Raw genomic sequence first — 21036 nt, 5'->3', positions numbered from 1 at the left:
CACACACACACACACACACACACACACACACACACACACACACACACACACATATATATAATAGAGCGAAACAATAGAGCGAAATTCGAATCAAGCAAATGAGCGCGACAAACACTAATCTAGCTAAATTTTTAATTAGTAGATATAATTTTTACTTTAGCAGCTAAAGTATCTAAAAATTGAGCTAGATACATTTAAATACAATCTTGGATTGTCAAAATAATTATGTAGGAGCTCAAGTTGGTTGCTAGAATGTTAAAATTTTTTGCAACACTGCTTATCATGCTTGAATTTTTTACATTATTTTAATTATTTTAATAATCCAACAAAATTTTTTTTAAATCTGTTTCTACTTATTTTTATATACTTTAGCAAAATTGTTCTTTCCGTACAGGATAAAAAAGTGAAAAATTTTTCCATTACTTTGAATGACAAAAATACTTTCATTTTTCGTGTTTTCGTCTTAGAGAAAAAATTACATGATCACTTGTTAAATTTCGTTTTACGTGTTGTAACATGAATTCTTTGCAAAAAAAATAATGCATGTTTATGTTATCTTTACATGTTTAAAACATTACCTATGTCGTGATCGATTCTTCTACTCGGATATCGTGTCCATGGATTCCTGTTATAAAAGTCATCGTCGATTGGTTGTCTGGACGGAAATCGGATACTGTAAATAAATCGATCTTCCGGTCTCGTTGCTGAATATCCACCCCTTGAATCGGGATAATTCCTTCGATTAAACGTATCATCGTGTAGTCTGTGATGAGGATACCCGTAAACAATGGATGGTCGCCGATCGTGTTCCGCAAGTCTGTGATCCAAAGGTCGCGGAATCTCGTTTGAAGGACGCCGATCGTAATCGAACGGTCGTGGAATTTCCTGTAAGGGCCGTTGATCGTAATCCAGAGGTCGTGGCACTTCATTTAAAGGTCGTCGATCCGGAGCGTATGGTCTTGAGTCAAATTTGTGTTTGATTAGAAGTGAAACTTATTTTATTTGAACGATGAATAAAAAAAGGAAGCGCGTTGAATTTACGATTGAGCGATTAGTTAAACGAAAATAATTTGATCAATTGCTTCTAGAAAACAAGCATCTCGTCTTTGTAAATTACCATTCTTTCATAAAAATAAATCGATGACAATCATTCTCATTTTATCAAGAACTGTTCCTACTAATCGACTTGTTGTATATAATCGTATATCGCTCATTTATTACAGTAACGACATAATTAAAAAATTGTCATTTTGCTTACAGAAATATAAAGAAAGAAAAAATAGGACATACTTTTATTCCTAAACAATCAATTATTACATAAAAATTGCGGTTTATAATTAATATTACAAAGTTTTAATGATTCAAAATATTTAAATTCTGGAAAACTTTGTACGATTGTTGTAACAAATGAGTGATAGATATTATTGGGTTAGCAAGAAAGTAATTGCGTTTTTTTTTAAAAGGCATCTATCAATAAAATATATCTTGATAAAGTAAAGTTTCAGCTTTAAGAATCTCGTTTTTAAATTGCGATACGACAATTTTTAATGGAGCAATTAAAATCAAAATGATTCTTTTATTTAATCCGCGATAACTCAATAATCAAAAATCGAATATAGGAATATTTAAAAAAAAAATTTTGTAGAGAAAGTTTCATCAAGCTTTCACGATAGGTAAGAAAATTTTTTAAATTTGTTTTGAGCACGTTATAAGCCCACAAAGTGAGAAGAAAATTTTCTGTCTTTTTCAGCTCGTAGTTTTATGTAAAAATTATCAAACTCATATAAATTTAAAAAATGTAATAAATTTTTAAAAGTAGAGATTTCAAGCTTTAAAACCCTTTTTTTAAATTTAAATTTCATTCATTATTGACAAAGATATTATATATACAACTTTGAGCTAAAAAAAAACGCAATTACTTCCTTGCCAACCCAATAGTATTTTTGTATATTATTGATGAGCAAAATTTTAATTGCTGTACCTTGCTATACCTGGCCTTTCATTAGAATAATAAGGTGGACCATAAGATTGACCAGGTCTGGATGGTTGATTCCACCAGGATGGTCGCGTCTCAGGCGTATTTATCACGCAATTGGGATCTTTCTCATAATAATTGCATTGAGGATCCGATACGAAGTCTCGATGAAAATTCATACGAGAATAAGGTACTGATGTCATCTCGCATATTCCTCTCGTTCCATGTCCAATGCGTCTTTTTGGATAAAATCGTGATTACTCATTAATAAATATATCATCATGAATTTAAATTATTTATTATTAATTAAAGTTTTGGCGGTTTTTCCTTCGGCGTATGCTAATTGAATGTTGAAAAACAGCGGTAACTTTCCCGACGCGCGTGCGTGATAGTTCTCCTCGACGGAGAAGCGTGTCACAGATTGTGGTGCGATCAAATTGTCCGTGATGCAATCGCACGATGGGTCATGCATACGTATGTACTGCATTTTGCGTGCGCATCTGATAATAGATACCCTAGATATATACGCACATGTATAGAAACGCAAAAAATTATTGAAAAATTCCGAGCGTAAATAATCACGTTTAACTGTTACGTAAATTATTTTTCGGCTGTCTTGTAAGGATGCTGAAATATAAATATCTAATTTTCGCGGAAAGAGCTAACGAATTTATCAAGGAAGTTCTGTCATAATATGTTTAGAATATGTTATTATGGAGTCAATGTCAATTTGACGTATATTTTTTAAAACAGTTTAACGAGTTCACAATTACACAAAATAAATATAATAATTTTGCTGAATTATCTAAAAATTAAGCTAGAGAGATTTGAAAATAATTTTGTTTTAGACCATCAAAATAATTATATTGAATACTCAAATTGAATGTTGGTTTTGCGTTATTATCATGCTTGAGTGTCTTACATAATTATTTCGATCTAAAATTATTTTCATATCTAATTAAATTAGATATTCCAGCAAAACCATTTTGTTTCCGTGTATCTAATTTTCCATATTTTTTTCTATAAATATTCAATTATTTAATTATTTAATTATCTATTAAATATTTAATTACCGATAGTTGAAGCCCTCGCAAGTGAATCGCTTCTCATAGTCGCAAGCGCGATGGCAGTCCTCGAGTCTTTCACATTCGATGGCACGTCTAACGTGCAGATCCAAGCTTTTCTTGCCAGACAGCAGTCTTCTGTAGCACGCTGCAGCAAGAACAAAAAAAGAAATTTCAACTTTGCACTTTTTACAGAGATAAAATTTTTTTCTATACAACTTACGCAAACACTCGTCCTCCACTATAACTATTGAACTCGAAGTAATACGTCGGGCAATTATGACTAACATAATGGTCCACAACCATCGTCGACGTATCGACATGATTCCCACGTACAATCAAATCAATTTATCTCAGTCAACGTAACATCCGAATTTACGAGATCACGAGAGAGGCGACGCGAACATAAGATGCAAAACGATTCTTGCAACATTTCGAATTTTCGATTTGTTTTCGCGATACATCACGAACCATAATGAAAGGTAATCATTTTGTTGTCACCCAAAGGAATTTTCACGTTTAAATCATCCCAATCCTCACGTTCCGGCACGTTTGCGCAAAAAATGGCGCGAATTGAAAATCATGCAAAAAGTAACGGAGAAATTACAGGCTCGCGTCATTTTATAGAAAAGTGAACGTTTCCGTGAGGATAGTGGGAGGCACCTGCTCACACGTCGGGGAGGGGTTTCAGCGTTACATGATCATTAATGATTCCACTTACTATTATTTTTCTTTGCTCACAGACACGCGAGTGCTTCATTCTTTTGTCGTGGTCATTTGGTATTTTATGCAATTACGTAGAATGGATTAACGAGTCGCTCATCGTTTTAAATAATTACAGGATGCAAACCTTTAATTGAGACATTACCGTACAGGCGCATATATTTTTGTAGCATTGTTTGACTTATTTTATCGAGATTAGCATTATTTCCTCGAATTAATTTTAATCAATATTTAACTTATTGTACTTTAAAGATGTTATTTCGCATTCAAATTGTTTAATAATTCTTTTCTAATGATTTTTGACATGTATTTTTTGTATTTCCACCAGAGATACATAAAAAAATTATTATTTGTTCGCCATTAAGTTCTCTAATCAGAAACCAACTGCCGGAACCATTTGCATTTTTCCGTCGTTAAAAAGAATTTTTGTGCCAAGGAACAGCAAAAACGAGTGACATCATTTAGAAGGGATATGTCGTGGCGTGTCCTTCGAGATATTCGTCAGGGTCACAATTACCTCAATTATTTCAGCCAGCCTGACTCTTAATAACTCGCACCATAACTTTAGTAAAGCCATACTTCCGCGTTTGAATCAGTCAGCTAGATTTAATTATTCCGACCGTCATGCGATTATTATAAGTTAATTTTCGAGATTACGAGATTGCTTGAGAAGTAATTCAATGATGAAATTTTATAAATCGTGTCGCAATCGGCGTGCCCAATCGATTGCAACAATTCCTGATCAAAACGATGGACAGGCTACGCGCAATTAATTCGAAACACAGGCAGCAGTAAGGGATTGAACTGTCGAAAGTAAAAGCGCTTTATGCTCATAGATCACGCGAACCGGAAACCAAGTGTCCTGTAGTGTCTCGGCATTTATATTTCTCCCTTGTGCAACTTGTCATGTACTGTGGTGGCACAATCACGAAAAGCCATCGAGTTTCCTTTAACTGGTCGTTGCTCGGACGACGAACTTGGCAAAAAATTGTTAATTCCTAAATGTTAGAGACGTACATTTCTTGTAATGATTATTTAACTGAATGCATATTGTATTTTTATTTTTAATAGTCCGAGTAACAATTATTTATGGTGAGTAACTCGCTAGGCAAAAAGATGTACGCAAATTATATGATAAAAGTGGTTAACGCCGGAAGTCAACGGATGCAATGAGCTAATTTGCGTATAGTTTAAAATCCGTGTCAATGCCGTTGCTATTTGTCAATCAACAGTTTGCAGATGAACGTGACTCGATAAACCCTGGCAGCTGGTTGCAGTTGTCAGGTTGATAACGTGGAATAATAAATTAACAATTAATGTACCACACTGTGACTGAATTTTCTGATGCTTTTCGCATCTCTAATATCTAGTTTTAAAACATCACGATAAGATGTTTACTGTCTATTAAAAATATGTATCTTTTCTCTTTAGCATATTTATACAGATAACTAAACTATTTTATTTCCAAATAAATAAAAATGATTTAAAAAATTAGATACGTCAATTTAAATGTGATATTATGTTTATTAATTTAATGCGAAATTAATTTATTCAATTCGATGTACAAAAAATGAATTAATGTAACAGAACAATGTCGTTTTACGTAAGAGTGATAATCAACTTGTGGAACGCAGCGCGAGCACACATCATGCAATCGTGTGATTGTTGCATAAAAAAATTGAGGTTGCACCTTACATATGCGATGTTAACTGCAGTAACAAGTGTCCGAAGATTTGTGTCTCCGGTCTTTCGTGTATACGCCTCGTTAAAGATAAAGATTTCCGTTTCTCGAAGTGTTAGAATTGCATCGAAAGCTAACACATTATGCGCAAATTGTATGCAACGAAAACTATGACAAAGAAATAGATTACTGATCATGAATGAAAATGAATTCAAATACTTACATTTTGATTTTTCAGCGATCTTCGAACCGAAGTCGCGAAACATCGTCATCAGTTCTGGATTCCAGAATTCAGAAGTATCTTTGAACCCTTTGTTCGGGATTCTTGCTTCATTGTTGAAGCCGTAAGAATTGCTGATAATTGGACGAAAAGAGACTTTGCGGAAATCATAATTTCCAGCATCTAATTCGTTTTGTTTCGATTTTGTGATAATCCCTGGATTTTTATATACGTTGTGGAATTCTTGATGCCGATGCTGATCAAAATGATGAATGCGATGTTTCGTTGTATCATGAGCATTCCAAAATCCGAAATCCGTTGGCGATCTATTTTTAGAGGCTTCATCGTAGACAAAGATGGGTCTCGAAAAAACTTCAAAAGGCCCGTTATGAACGGAAAGGGCTTTATATGAATGAAGATCATTATCTTGGTCTGATCCAAAATTCAGATGATTAACATCATTGAAAGGACTTTGAAAAGATCCATGAAAATCAGGACGATTATACTTTGGATCCGAGTGCGTTCGTTGATCGAAAGCCGATTTTCGGTTTGAATATATTGATAGATTATTGTAGTCGACTTTTGCGTTATTAATTACAAAAGGGTTGCTGGAAGATGATATCGGATTTCTGTTTCTAACGATATCAGTAATTCGACGCTCATCGTCGAAGGAAGGTGTATATCCTTGATATGAAGGATTATTAACGTTAGGCATCATATTTCCCATAGTTCTTCAAGCGTGAAAAACATATAGTTGTATTTTTAAATTGACTATTTTATATAAAATAAACATTAAAAGATCAGATTAAAGACAATATTCAATCAAACTATTTATTTTAAAGATCTATCCATTTTAAGAATCTTTTCTTTTCTCGTGAATACTTATTTTGATAACCTATTACAAAACAATTAATAGAGAAGATGAAATTTTTCGCGTATTAACATGTTCTGTGCCGAGCCAATAAGTGACTTGATCATTACATCGCATGGTGATCGAATTCATTTATTAGCTTGGCACCGATCATCCACGGTATTTTTATTTGCGTTTGTTATATTTATTAAATAGCATATATTTCATAATGGTATTAAAAAAATTACAAAAATTATTATGAAAAAAAAAGGTCTAATGTATCAATATGCGTCATATATCATAATACGTATTCACATGTCAAAATTGTATAAAAAAATTATATCAAAATTTTATATAATTATGTTTCTTTTTATAGCCAAAATATTAAATGGCTTCAAAGAAAGTCATCCAGCGTGTAAGTATTTGAATCACCAATGGATATTATAAACTCACGCAGACGGAATATGTTAATACATAAAAAAAACTGTTTTAAATTTTAGTAAAAAAAACTTGTTTTACTGAAATACCTAAAAATTCAGCTATATATAGATTTAAAAATAATTTTATAGAACAATCAAAATAATTATGCAGGATGCTTAAACTTTTGTAGCGTTGTTATTAACGAGTTCTACATAATTATGTATTTTAATGATTGTATCTAAATATCTAAATATCTTTTTAAATACGAGCAAAACTCGTTTTTTCTGTGTAAATGTACTCGTATTTTTCATAGAATATAAACATATCTTCAAACATTTTTTCCACAAATATATATCTGTCTCACGGAAGACTAAGATAAGAATAAACAATGGAGATGCTAGTGATGGAGTTATTTCCTGTTTGAAATTAATAATCGTATATATATATATATATATATACCTTGGAGATGACAAGATATTTGGCATTGTTGAGTCTAAAAGGCCATTTCCGAATGTCGTAGTCGGCATCGTCTCATTTCTTCTATTTTGTCCGATACTACTGCTTCCCATCTTGTAAAGTCGATCTGGTTCGCAGTGTGGAGAACGTTGACTTCTCACATAGACATCATAATCAGCATGACTTTGTAGATCTTCTGGCTTTGGCATTTTTACACTCAGCGCACATGTTCCGTTACCTTTCATGCCAATCCTAAATCAATGTATATGTGTATACAAAGAGAGTTAACATATCATTGTATAGAAATAAAAATATGATCTTGTTTCGAGAATTTTTACATTTATGTTTCTTATTTTTTCTTATTGTGATTTGAATCTTTTATTGCATTTATATAACGTAGTGTACCCGAAAGCGAATGCATTACAGGAATTTCTCCTTTTCGAGCACTCGTCCTCACATTCCGAAATGCTACCGACCGCAACGTTGGAGAAGATATCCATGTTCGACAATTTCGATCCGATGGCTATTCTCGTGTAGCAATCTGCATGATGTAATTATCACATTTAATTGTTAGGTCCATATTCTTTGGTAACCAATCATTATTACTTACCATTCGCGATGATTACAAGTTGATTATCAATCATAAGACCAATCGAATGCGATACTTGACAAGATCGCAGGAGATAAATGAGAAAAACAAGAAATCCTTGCTGATGATCCATTGTTAACAAATTCTTCATGTTTTAAGAATACTTTACTTCACTTTCACATATGCAACTTTCTGTTTTCATATTTTTCGTAGAAATAACTCTCATTATTCTATGTTATTATGACAGGGACACGTAATTTGTCGATAAAAACATAATAGGAAAGGTATTTCAATTAATCCTGACTTACTTTTCCAATCCTCTTTAATACTCACGTGAACGCTTTAGTTATTGCTTTTTAACTGTTATCTGGCATTCTATTCTGTCTGCGATCTATGAATCACGGTTCATTCACACGAGACGTCCCTGAAAATGTCCGTTCGACGGAAGATGCGCATATGTGATGAACGATCCCCGCGATTACGAAGGTAATTGTCAATAAAATCTTCCTAACGACATTATGAGCCGTATTTCAAGAAAAATGGTTGATGTACACATGCCATGCAATTGCAAAAATAATTCTCGTTGTAGAAAAAATTTTTTATCTTTTTAAATATAAATTTATAGATCACTATGAGAGATTCGTGTTCACTGGATCACTGATTTGATCGACATCTCGAGGCGAAGTGAAGACTGCGTCGATGCGCGCGAACGATCTATCTTCTGATTTCTTCCGCTAATATTAACGAGTTCCTTTAATTAACGGGCCGGGTGTAACTAGCGTATCGTCCTTGCTGCGGTTCATTATACTTTTCGCGTATAGGTCCCTGGTGTCGTGCCTCTTACGATTGGCTCACAACTGAGAGAATCGTGTAACTGTATCATTGTCTTATACAGCACAGTCGGCATTATGATCTTCTGCTTCCTCCGCTTGCTCCGCTTCTTCTCTTCATCTTCTCCTACTCATTCCTTTGCGTGACGCTTGCTCGCTCAAAGGAGCTCGTACTCGCTCCTTTGAGGATCTGTGCGCATGCGAATCTCTCTCTCTCTCTCTCTCTCTCTCTCTCTCTCTCTCTCTCTCTTCTTTCCTTCGCTTTGCGATTTCGCGGCTGTATTTAATTAACGCACCGGCGAACGGAGCAAATCGTGATGTCCGTAAGATTGCAAAATCGAATTGTGTACTCCTCGCGCGTTCGCGTAAATTGTTCACGATATCTCACGCGTGCAATTCAATTGTAAACTTTAGCTATGATTCTTCGTTATCAAAATTTGTACCAATGAATTGATTACCAATGAAAAAATTAATAATTGTAAACTTTGTACGTTTACGATAAGTATTACGAATATTGTCATTTAAAAATTTAACACAGAAATGCCAACAAAATTAATATAAAAGTTGCATAGAGTTTTCAATGTTATTGTTTTAACATCCAAATTATTTTACACATTATTTTACTGAATTTTTTATAGTGTTTTTCTTCTTCAATCATTTTATAATACAATATCTAATCTTATTTTTGAGAATTTTTTGCGATCTATTCTATTTACCGGAAGAGGCTGATTATCTCATTCAAAAGAGCGTCATTCAAAGAAGCGCGATCGTTAACAGGAAAAAAGTGAAAATGCACCTGTTGCAACGGCAATGACGAGATGAATTTCTTCGTGTTTGGCAAACTTCAGAACTCAAATTGTCTCGCGCGCACGTGTTCAGAATTCGGGGAAGGCAATTTTCTTGCTATGTAGCGGGCGTGTCAAGCAAGGCGCGTAAAGTCATCATTGCGCTGGTTTTCTTTGCGTAAAATCGAGCTGCAGTTACAATGCGACGATTGTGATTAGTCAATCTTGTACCTACTGTTTTATTGTTTTACTGTTGCCTATTGTCCTTAAATGATAATAAAACTCCATTAAGCTCGCACGGTATGTTAATCGATCTTTCAACTTGTTAAAAAAATATTGCTTGTTTATAACACATATCGCTGCCGCTTTGCTTTCGACTAATTGCAAGCGCTTTTACTTGTGCAAAAGCCGCGCGCGTAATCGCATCTTTGCAATTATCTATCTCGGAATTACACCACATTTCAGAAATGAACGGATAGTTAATTATAGTTTATAACGGTTCATCCTCGTATCTTTCCGGTTTTGAAGTCTGATCTTCAGCTTTATTTAGATACATCTATAAATGCTCATCGAAAAGACGTCAAATAATTGATTCAAACGAATTTATACCGTTCGATAGCAATACAGCTATTCGCAATGTAACTTATATATTTGATAATTTATATTATAATTTATATATTTATATTAATTTTAATTACACGATTCTACATTTCTAACAATTTTGTTTATACTTTTCATATCAGAGCTCATATTCTTTTTCCTCTAAATTCTTCACATTGCGTGAGCTTAAGGTCTCTCTTTTTCACATACACATATCAAGTATCGCAGTGTTTAAATTACGCCAGTGAAGAAAAACATGAGTTTCGGGTTCCTTGACTCTCGCACACGCGAGCGACCCTGAGCACAGAGCGCGTCTTGCTGCTGCGTGTAGGTTTTGAAGACGCCGCCGCGCAGTTCTAATGAGCCTAGATGCATAATAAACGGACGCTTACATAACGAAAATGGGATGAGTTACACGTAGACAAAGCTGGGACGTCACGCTTCGCGAGGCCTGGAGTGAGAATGAGTCATTGTGTGATTATCACTCTCTGTCGTAGCGAGACGAGCAGATTTCCCGAGGAGGCGCAGCTTTTCGGACTTTTCGAACAAGTGTATCTTATCTCGACTTTGTTTAAAGTAATATTAGATCTCTCGGTTTAGTCTTATATATTTAATTAAGAAATATAAAGGTAGGCACAGAGTGGATATTTTAAGCAATGAAACCTGTACGTTATTAATCATACGATTTAACAGGAGCTCGAAGGAAAATTATTTATAAATGCATTATATATTTTTTTATCATAAATATATTTTTTGTTGTTATAAAACTTTTTATGTTCAATGAGATGCACGCGTGATCATGCCTATCACAATATATGCAAAAAGTAAAATGTTTTTTTCTTAAAAATATCGAAATTCGTCGTTTGCATAGCATAGATAAATATTCGAACTTAAAATTTAGCAGTCTTCGCGAACAACGTTCGCGTAATATAAATTGCTGCTCTTAGCGTTGAGTCACTACGTATTTCCACTAAGCTATTTCATGCATAAATAATTCACGCACCGACGTAAAATACTGTTATTTGTATAAAATAATTATGAAAATAAAAAAAAAAGCAGTTAATCATAAAGTAATTATTATTATTGTAATTTGCGAAGATTAACTTTCTAATAGCAAGTAGCATAATCGTCATGCGCACATTAATCAGTTTTTGCACAACACATAAAATCGCATTTCTACTATCACATTATGAAGTTGAATTAAAATACGTCGAAACTTATCGAATTAGAAAATTTTGAAGTATATTGTAGTTGATAACTGAGTTTTATGCATTTCCCATTTGTAGTGTCATAACTAATAATTTTGATTTTACATACCGCGTTATTATGAGATTTACATATAAATTTAATATGCAAAAAATATAATCTTTTTTTGTCTATCAAGCTCACTTTTATACTTTTATAATAAAAATTCGGTTTATATATTGGATAACTAAAATAAGGGAACAAACTTCGAAGGTGAGTTCCCCACATCAAAACAAAGTTTATATAAACATGCCTAAAAAAATATTTTTAAAACAGAAAAATATAACACCAAGTATATAAAAAAGATATCGAATATTCATACCTTTTTTAATAAAAAAATAGATTTGAAATAAATGCACTTAGCTTAAGTATTTTATTATTTTAAAAAAACCTTGAAAAAACTCATTTGTAAAGAAACTTATTAATTATTAGATAAGAAGGATTTAGTAATTAAAGTGATTAACTGAATTCAACTTTTTTTTAAAAATTCATATATAAAATATTTATTAAGTCTTAGAGTCTAATTCGACGCGTGTATTAAATCAATGAGACACTTTGAATATATTGCAATTGATAATTAAAAATAAATAATATTAAATAATAATATTACTTTTTCGTTTTCCATTAATAACATTTATTTGAGCTGTATCTCAGTAATAGTGAATTTGCGAATATATATTTATTATATGTTATATATATATGTTTATATGTTTGTATGATCTTTTTTCTTGCTTGGTGTGGGAGCCCCAGAAGTTTAGTCGCTTTATTTTAGTTACATCCTTATAATGTCCATTATCATCGATTTAATTCTCGCGATAAATCCACGCGAGCGTCGTAAAAAAGATTTGACTAATATTAAACTGGAAGAGCAGATGTTCATTTGCTTTGTGTTTTTTGTACATATGTATATTTTTGTATCTCGAAAACGAGGGTACGTCACGAGACAAAAATTTGTGATTTACTAACGAAACTACCTGCAAGGTGCGGCATTTCAGTGTTTAGTAAACTCTTTGGTAATTGACGATGATTCCTAAGCGAGGCGCAATTTTTACTTAATTATTGCCTTCTTTTTTAATGATTACAACTAACTATTACAACTAACAACAGGTAAATGGCTTCTCGTGTATGCCGTGTGCAATACTGGTGTTCTGCGGGCTCTCCTCGACGGAGGGCGAGGGCAGCATGTCATCGTTTCTAAAAAAGGTATTAGAGTCGGAAATCTTAAGAGTAGTGTTTGTATCGTTATTGTCTGATGCCATTCTTCGTAGACCCATAGCGATTGCCAGGAAAACGGTCTCTACACCCTCGTTATATAGCACTGAAATCTCATGATATGTAGCACCAATTGTTGTGGCGTACCTCCGACCTTCCTCACCGTCGACTTGACGCTTTTGCACCAGATCAGACTTGTTGCCGATCAAAGCTAGCACCATCGTTTCCTCCACATTTTGTTGTAGCTCCTTCACCCAACTCTTGATTGCGGCGAAGGTGCTGTACTGCGTAAGATCGAACACTAGCAGAGCTGCGTTGCAAGTCCTGTAGTACATCGGCGCCATAGAGCGAAATCTCTCTTGGCCAGCCGTGTCCCATACCTACATAAAAATGAAGCTTTTTTTTAATTCTTTATATTAATTTAATTTTCTTTAAACATTACTAAATTTAGTATTGTTGCTAGATAAAGCATGCATTATTTTTATGTCGAAAGTGCAACGATATTGAGACAATCAAAGCGAAAAGGGTGGTTAAGAAAAGATAATACAAAAAATGTTAATCTCATGTCTTAATTCGTATCGAAGCAATATACTTAATCTATTAAATTTAAATTAATTGCTAAATATTAATATAAAAGCGTAAAAAAAATAATTTTTAAAAATCCTACTTGCAATTTTATCCTCACATCTTCCAAATTGATCTTACAGTTGAAGAAAGATGCTCCTATTGTAGGACTTGCATGTTCGAAATTTCCAACGTAACATCCGATTAAGCTCGTTTTACCAACACCTGAAAATAGTATCGAGTATTATACTTTAATTCTATTTTCATACGATATTATTATTATTGTTCAATGTTAGTCTTGAGACACTTGATAATATTCATCGAACATCGTTTTACATACAAAAAAAATCGATTGTCTTATCTAATACCGAGTATTTCAGATTATCTGGAATTGAGTCTTCGTTCGATATAATACAAATAAATTAATTTTTGCATAATCAATTGTATTCATGTAATTATATTTAATTAAAAATTAAACAATGAAGAAAAAGGCTCCTCTCTATAAACGATCGCAAATAGATATTAATATCTACCTAATGATATTTTTATACGTTACATATTTTTACATAATCTTTCCAGTTCTTTAAACTGCACGCCGATTACTGTCGAACTTACAAAGCTATCATAAACTAAAATAATCTCACAAATCGAGTATCAATTTTGATGATAATGCTAATAGTAACTTAATATCTGTAGTTAAGTAACTTATTGTAAAAAATATTACATCAGCTGGGATTTGGCATAATATTTTTCGCAATAAGTCATTTACAAGTATTAAGTTGCTATTAGCTTTATGATCAAAATTGACGTTAGGTCTTTTTCCTTAATTGTTTGATTTATTCATATAACGATATAGATGAATTTATTATTGCTTATATTTAATTATTTATTTTTAAATAGATATTATATTATTTATTTTTAAATAGATATTATATTATTTATTTTTAAATAGATAATCATATTTCTTCAAATAAACGCTAAATTTAATACATATGACAATTTAACCATTAAAACTATTGCAAAATGTAAGAGTGAGAATATTAAGCGAATTTGGAAATAATGGGAATAATGGGAAGGATAAAAAGACGAGCAAATTGAAGGCGAAAAATTATAATAATTTATTAAAATATGATATTAATTTTTCAATCAATTTGTTCGTCCTTTTGGCTTTTTCATTGTCTATTTTTATTTTAGAACATTACGAGCTGAACCGTATCAATTAAGTGAATACTTTTTACAAATAATATAATTTATAATTTCCACTTTAGTGTCAGATTTCAGAATAGCATTATATTTTTATAATCTTACGTTGAATTTTGATGTATCTATTTTAATATATACTTTATATATGTATATTTCTGATTCTTCAAATCTTTTATATTGCACAACATATAAAAATATAAGTAGAATTCCATTCCAAATTCTGGCACACCTTGTAGATTTTTAAAAATGAATATAATATTACGCAGCGATTGACTGGCACGCATGGTCTAACGTTCGGCATTGTTTTTGTGTGACGTAAAACGCGTCATTTGTACTCTTGCGCCGCGTGATACGCAGTCGTTTTTCTGTTATTCGTGTGACGACGTTCGAGCGAACAAGCAGCGGCGCGAGCTGTTCCGCATGTCCTCGCATTAAATCCCCTCAAGACGAGATAATTGTGACGATTTTTAAAAGAAAACGTGATTCTCTATGATTATTTTATACAAATCCGTATAACTAAATTTCCATAAGAATTTCGAGACAATAATTATTTATCGAGATAATATTTCGCGCGACGCATTTATCCGAAATAGGAATCAAAACGCAGCACGAGATAGGCTTTGTAAATTACCTTTTCGCGACATTTAGTCGTGTATTAAGTGTATTAAATATCCCTTTAATAATTCTTGAATCGATATGCGTCCTGCTTTACTGATATATAATGAGTTTTTTAAATAATTGATTAGTCATCCGCGCTTGCGTACGCACAATTGCTTAATCTTTATTAATACATGATCTTTATGATTCGTAAATGTATTGAGATAACGATTATTAGCTATAGTGGACATTTTATACGATTGGTTTGTCGATTATTTTCGGATTCGTGAAATAACATGCAATTCCTGGATCAACGAAGTTCGAAAGAAATCCGTGGCTCGTCCGAAAATCCGAAAGAAATCGTAGCGATTTAATAACCATCAATACGAAACGTATACGACATGAATAGAAGATTCGGAATCCATTTATTTTATATTGTGTTACATATTTTGCGATAGCGATAAATTGTTTAACAGTTATTATAGCGTTTAATGCTCACCGACCTTTGCGATAAAGTGTGCGTTCATGCAAGGTCATGTTGACATTCACGCGGCGAGACTACTCAACAGAGTAACGAATAGCCTCCTATTGTTATTATTCTTCGAAATACGATCGTACGATAAGTATCAGAAGACATGATCAAGTCTTTTAAATAATTGATTGGTCATCCGTGCTCGCGTACGCGCAATTATTTTATCTTTATTAATACGTTGATCTATAAATGATTTATGATTTGTAAATGTATCGAGGTAACGATTATTAGCTAAAGTGGACATTTTATACGATTGTTATTACTCGATTTACGAGAAATTTTAATATTACAGACAATTAATTCTTTAATGAATTTCGATACTCTCAAATACATGTTTCTGCATCTGTGCATGGAAAGAATAGTTTTGCTGAAAAATTTAAAATTTTAGCTGGATACAAAGAAAATAATTTTGGACTATCAAAATAATTATAGGACATTCAAGTTGATTGTTAGAATGTTAAAGCGCTTCGCAACATCGTTATTGCGTTAAAGCGTTCTATAATTATTTATTTTGTTAATTAATTATTTTGGTCTGACAAAATTATTTTTAGATGTGTCTAGCTAAATTTTTAGATACTTTACAAAATCATTTTTTCTATGTGTATTTTTAAACATGTTATAATTAGCTAGACTTTATTAATTATACTACATCGCAACTATTGGCACAAAATTGCCAAAGTCATTTTTAAAATATCAATCATTAACAAAAGAAAGTCGTTCGTCGAATTGACAGACAGATCTAATTTCAATTTATGACTCGTTATTGAGCGTAGTTTCGCAAGATCGTGCTTCTTTCGCGTTATTTTTTTGTCATAATTTAATAAAATGTGTAGCGAATTAATACCTGATGTGCCTTGCAAAGTGCTGCGCAACTGTATTTAATTATATTTCTCCGAGTGAGTGTTAAGTGAGTGCGACGAATGAACAGTAATCAAAGAAGAGGAGGAGAAGGTCTGGGAGGTATCGGGTAACAGTGGAGCAATTATGGCGTAAGTATATAAATAATTTATTATTCACTTATTACTTATTATTCATCGAAAATTCAATTACTTAAATATCTCCGCTTGAAAAAAATCAATAAAAAATTTAAAGCAAATTTATTGCATGCGATAATTATATTTTGCAGTGTTAATAATTAATTATTTATTTTGCGGATGCTGCTGTGACTTGGATATATATATTTAGATATATTTGTATTTTACAGATCAATGCAGCTATGATGCAATCATAATTCCACTGCTGCGCGTCGTATCGGTGAGTCAGATTATCTTTCATTTTAATTGAGGTAATAGATTTATGAAAATTATTAATAGGATATAATATTAAAAATTTAAATTAAGAATATTATAGATAAATATTACAAAGTATTGTAGGTCAATAAAATTTTTATATTATAGTAATATAATATGCTTGTAATTATTAAAATACGAAGCAGAATATTTGTATATGACAGTCAAAATTTCTGTTTGTAATTAACTCGTCATACAGTATCGACTTATCGAATTATTATATATACTATATACTATATACTATCTGTGTGATAAAAATTAAAAAAGAATTAGTCAAGCGATAAAAATGAATATCATCGTACGAAAATGAATGATATTGATACACGTGACCGCAATTAACAGACTTGAACATGAATGAATTTTACGCGATATTGATTAACATTAAGATATAACTATTATTTAAAATTAATTAAGAGTTTCCATGCAAGAATTTTTTATTTTAATCAATTTTGATTTTCGATTTTCCAACGCGGCTTTATTAAAGTATTTTATAATTATATATTATTATAAATATTATGGGTTTTATATATATAATCCACATATCATTTTATTTATTTAACATTTTAATTTTTTTTTATACTTGATCGTAGCATATGAAATTTTAGGGAGGGGAATAAAAATTTGTACAAATTAACTGCACGCCTGTATAATTTTTACCTTAAATTAAGAGTTCCATATTGTTGCTATATTTTTCATTCATATATAATAATTATCATACTTTTTATCGGATGTTACGTTAGCCGAAAGTAGGTATGTATTTATGAAATGATTACGATAAAGAAGATATATGTATATGTTATGTGTACTCAATACGGAATTCCATTTCTGTATTATCTCTGCATTGTCTCGAGAAATGTGTCATGCTCGGATTTTGACCTCCAGATTCGGATATGTTTTAACGCGAGTACAAATATTATCATCTGCACTAAACAATGATATAATGAATTCGGAATTTAAAAAACTGCTTTATACAATTAATCTCAAAAAAAAGAAACCAAATAAATTTTGGACAATAAATTTTGGATAGAAGAAAGATCTTCAAGAAATCGGAATAATATTTGTTAACATGTAGTTTCTTATTTCTATATATCAACATAAACACAAACATAAAATTATAACAATAATAGAGATAACGATCGTAAAATCAATGCTTCAAGAAGAATCCAGAAAGCGAAACGTTTGCAATTTTTACGATTGTTATTTCTGCAAATACAGGAATTATCGTATATAAATTAAAGCAAATATTTATAAAAAATTGATTTCATTAGTTAAAATTATTAAAATATGTGAAAAAAAAATCTTTTCGAATCTACAATGAGGGGACTTTATTCTCACATGACGCGATTGAATAGGTATGTATCAGACGTTTTATTGCGACACATTTCTAGTCACGCACGTAAGCAGTGTGTATTACTAGATACAGATTGATATATCTGCGTTCATGGATAACGTTCACCTAACCTCACTGTAAAAGAAGCATCAAAAATAATGACGCGATGATCGAGGTATGCGATCGCGTCCTCGCCGTTTCGCGATTCGTTGCATCGTAACGTCAGGTGTCCTTTCGTTGGCATTACATAACGATAATTAGGCAGCTTGTTCGCCTCGTTTACCGATGAACGCTTACCTTGCGAACCCAGCATTACTACTTTTCCCTCTATCGTCTTCATGTTCGACGCACTACATAATCAAACTACTGAGTTGTCCGTTCCGTCGAACCGGAATTCACGCGTGCTACTCAATTAGGCGACCAAAAGTACAGCTGTTTTGACGTTTATCACGCTTCTAGCGGATATCCCGCGATTATATTGATGTTCTGATCGGTAACTTGGGTTCATCACTTTCTCTATCTGAAGCCACTCTTTGTGATTATTCTCTAAAGCCATCTTCCAACGGTATGCGATGACTAGCCGGTCTGCCGTCTCCTCCTTCGGTTGATAAAGATAATTAATCAACAGAATAGCTAATAATAGACAACAGGCTTATCTCATTTTCTACGTTAAATGCGAGATTAAGTTGATTGAATTTAAAATTATTAGATTGATCAAGTAATTAAAGTTTATCACAAGCAACCGTCATTCGATAAGTTATCTACAGAGGTAACTCTTGAAAACGACGAGTCATTTTAATCTCTCGTGTGATAAGTTTTATGTATTCTTGTATAGATGGCAATCACCTATACTCATTTATCATTTTGATGATTCCTCATAATGATGACGAATAATCGTTTAATTTGAACGAATCTTTTCGAGTTCAATATACTCTGTAGATATTCGCATACATTTACACTACATTATATATACTCATATATCTTTTATGAAGATAATATGGTAAAAAGAAGAAAAATTGAAATAAAATAAAACGGGATAATTAAAGGTTATTTTTTATTTACATCCCTTAATTTAAAAAATTCAATTATTATATTTTGCGCTATTGTTTATAGATATGAGTATATATTTTTAGAGATTCGCCATTTCTATTCGAGCAATTTATTTCTACAAGGCGTAATATCGAGCATCTGTTTTTATACGATGAAACTTGTTTCTCATTTAACACAACAATGCAACTTAATTAATATTAAATATACGGGCGGGTAATTAGTTAACGTGGAATTTATCTTGATATCAACGCACGTACCAGTGCGGCCGTTATACATTTGTGTGCGACTTCGTTATATTTTATCACGGGGAATTACCCTCATTTTCGATTTCATGGCGAGATCGGCGTTTTACGGTACGTCGCATCGTCGGCGCGCGCAGACGTTAGTTTAATTCGTGTTACTTCCCTCATAAATCCGTCGGGACTTGGTGCGCGTCTACAGGACGACGGTATAACGTGGTGCATAACGTAAAATTCATATATGTACTCACGTGTATATATCGCGGTAAAGCATTCGCCGAAGGCGTACGAGGGTTGGAGGAGGGTGGAATCGTAGACCAGGAAACCACGAGAGAGAGCCTCCGCGATTCCAGCGCTCGTTTTCGACCCACCCTGGCGAGTGCTTTTTCCCTCCCTCTCTTCCTCCCGTCGATCTCTCTCTCTCTCTCTCTCTCTCTCTCTCTCTCTCTCTCTCTCTCTTTGAGCTGGGGCTGTTCCGATTCCAGACAGTTTTTGCTGAAACATCGTACCGTTGATCCGGCATTTTCCAGGCTGCTTGGTTTATCGCTCGGCTTGATCCCTCTGTTCGTACCGCGGTGTTACAAGCCCCTGCAATCGATGTTTTCGTCCCATCTTTCTTACTCGAGCTACGTTCTTACGGCCTCTTCTCTTCTTTCCGCCTCCCTTTCCTCCTTCGTTCTGCCGTTCCTCCCTTTTGCCTCCGTTATCGGAATTTACCTATGTATTTCCTTGTTTCTCTCCATATCTCTCTCTCTCTCTCTCTCTCTCTCCTTTTCTCAACCTCGGTAGATAACCGTTGCCGTTTGTCTCTCGACTCTTATAGTTACATATACGCGGCGATGTAAAGCTCTGTACGATCCCCTGACCGTGCATTCAAGACCTCGATCTTGAAGGAGAAGGAATCGACTTGCAATATCGAGTGAAGTTACAATACAGATACATTACGTTATGCCAGAGAGAGAATGGAGTTTTGTCGAATTTTTATTTCTCAAGAAACGATCTAATCCTTTGATGCATGAATTATTTATTGCAGTCAAATTTTTTGAAACTTCGTATCTAAAGGTTTTTTGAGTCGCTGATCACGAATCTGGAGTCAGTTTAGCAAAATTCAACATGGCGGATTCAATATTAAAACGAATTAAAATTAAAAAAATATTTTCTTTGCCTTAAAAATTGGTATACAGAAGTTTCTTTGGGTCGTCGATTACAAATCTGGAGTCAGTTTTGCAAAATTCAATATGGCCGATCGAATGATTTACCAAAATTAAAAAAATTTTTTATTTACCTCGAAAATTGATATACAGAGGTCTTTTTGGCTGCAATATCCTTATTCTTGCTCTTACCATAACCAAAATTTGCAACATTTCAGTAATGTTATATGCCGAGTAGGTAACTTATTTCGGGAATTTCATTTCAAAATTGTAATCATCGATCCCAAAAACCTCAATATATCAATTCTCGAGGCAAAACATTTTTTTTAATTTTTGGATCCGTCATCTTGAATTTTGAAAATCTGACTTTATTTTCGTAATTAGCGACTCTCAATATGTATGTATATGTATGTGTGTGTGTGTGTGTGTGT

At 32.8% G+C, this 21036-nt stretch overlaps 1 protein-coding gene and 1 long non-coding RNA gene across 5 annotated transcripts in view; one reads left to right on the top strand and one right to left on the bottom strand.

Annotated features, from left to right (window-relative positions):
* The window catches only part of LOC108690380, a 23161-nt gene extending 4466 nt beyond the window's left edge, over positions 1 to 18695 (bottom strand). Inside the window, exons 1-9 of one of the 2 annotated variants that reach the window (XM_018197639.1) lie at positions 18463 to 18695; positions 13318 to 13439; positions 12541 to 13030; positions 7795 to 7930; positions 7393 to 7641; positions 5667 to 6394; positions 3049 to 3187; positions 1982 to 2212; positions 579 to 958 (exon numbers count right to left, since the gene is read on the bottom strand). In XM_018197639.1, coding sequence (XP_018053128.1) covers positions 579 to 958; positions 1982 to 2212; positions 3049 to 3187; positions 5667 to 6394; positions 7393 to 7641; positions 7795 to 7930; positions 12541 to 13030; positions 13318 to 13439; positions 18463 to 18505 — 2518 coding nt within the window. In that variant the 5' untranslated portion in view covers positions 18506 to 18695. Of the gene's footprint in view, positions 1 to 578; positions 959 to 1981; positions 2213 to 3048; positions 3188 to 5666; positions 6395 to 7392; positions 7642 to 7794; positions 7931 to 7999; positions 8130 to 12540; positions 13031 to 13317; positions 13440 to 18462 lie in introns of those variants that run through there. The other variant, XM_018197637.1, reaches the window with a different exon arrangement.
* Positions 16403 to 21036, top strand: part of LOC108690388 — a 315031-nt gene continuing 310397 nt past the window's right edge. For all 3 annotated transcript variants that reach the window (XR_001931879.1, XR_001931880.1, XR_001931881.1), the window contains exons 1-2: positions 16403 to 16535; positions 16751 to 16800. This is a non-coding gene — a long non-coding RNA (uncharacterized LOC108690388). The remainder of the gene's footprint in view (positions 16536 to 16750; positions 16801 to 21036) is intronic.

This window comes from Atta colombica, unplaced genomic scaffold, assembly GCF_001594045.1.
Source record: "Atta colombica isolate Treedump-2 unplaced genomic scaffold, Acol1.0 scaffold32, whole genome shotgun sequence".
Classification (NCBI taxonomy): domain Eukaryota; kingdom Metazoa; phylum Arthropoda; class Insecta; order Hymenoptera; family Formicidae; genus Atta; species Atta colombica.
This window is presented reverse-complemented; position numbering and strand designations above follow the sequence as displayed.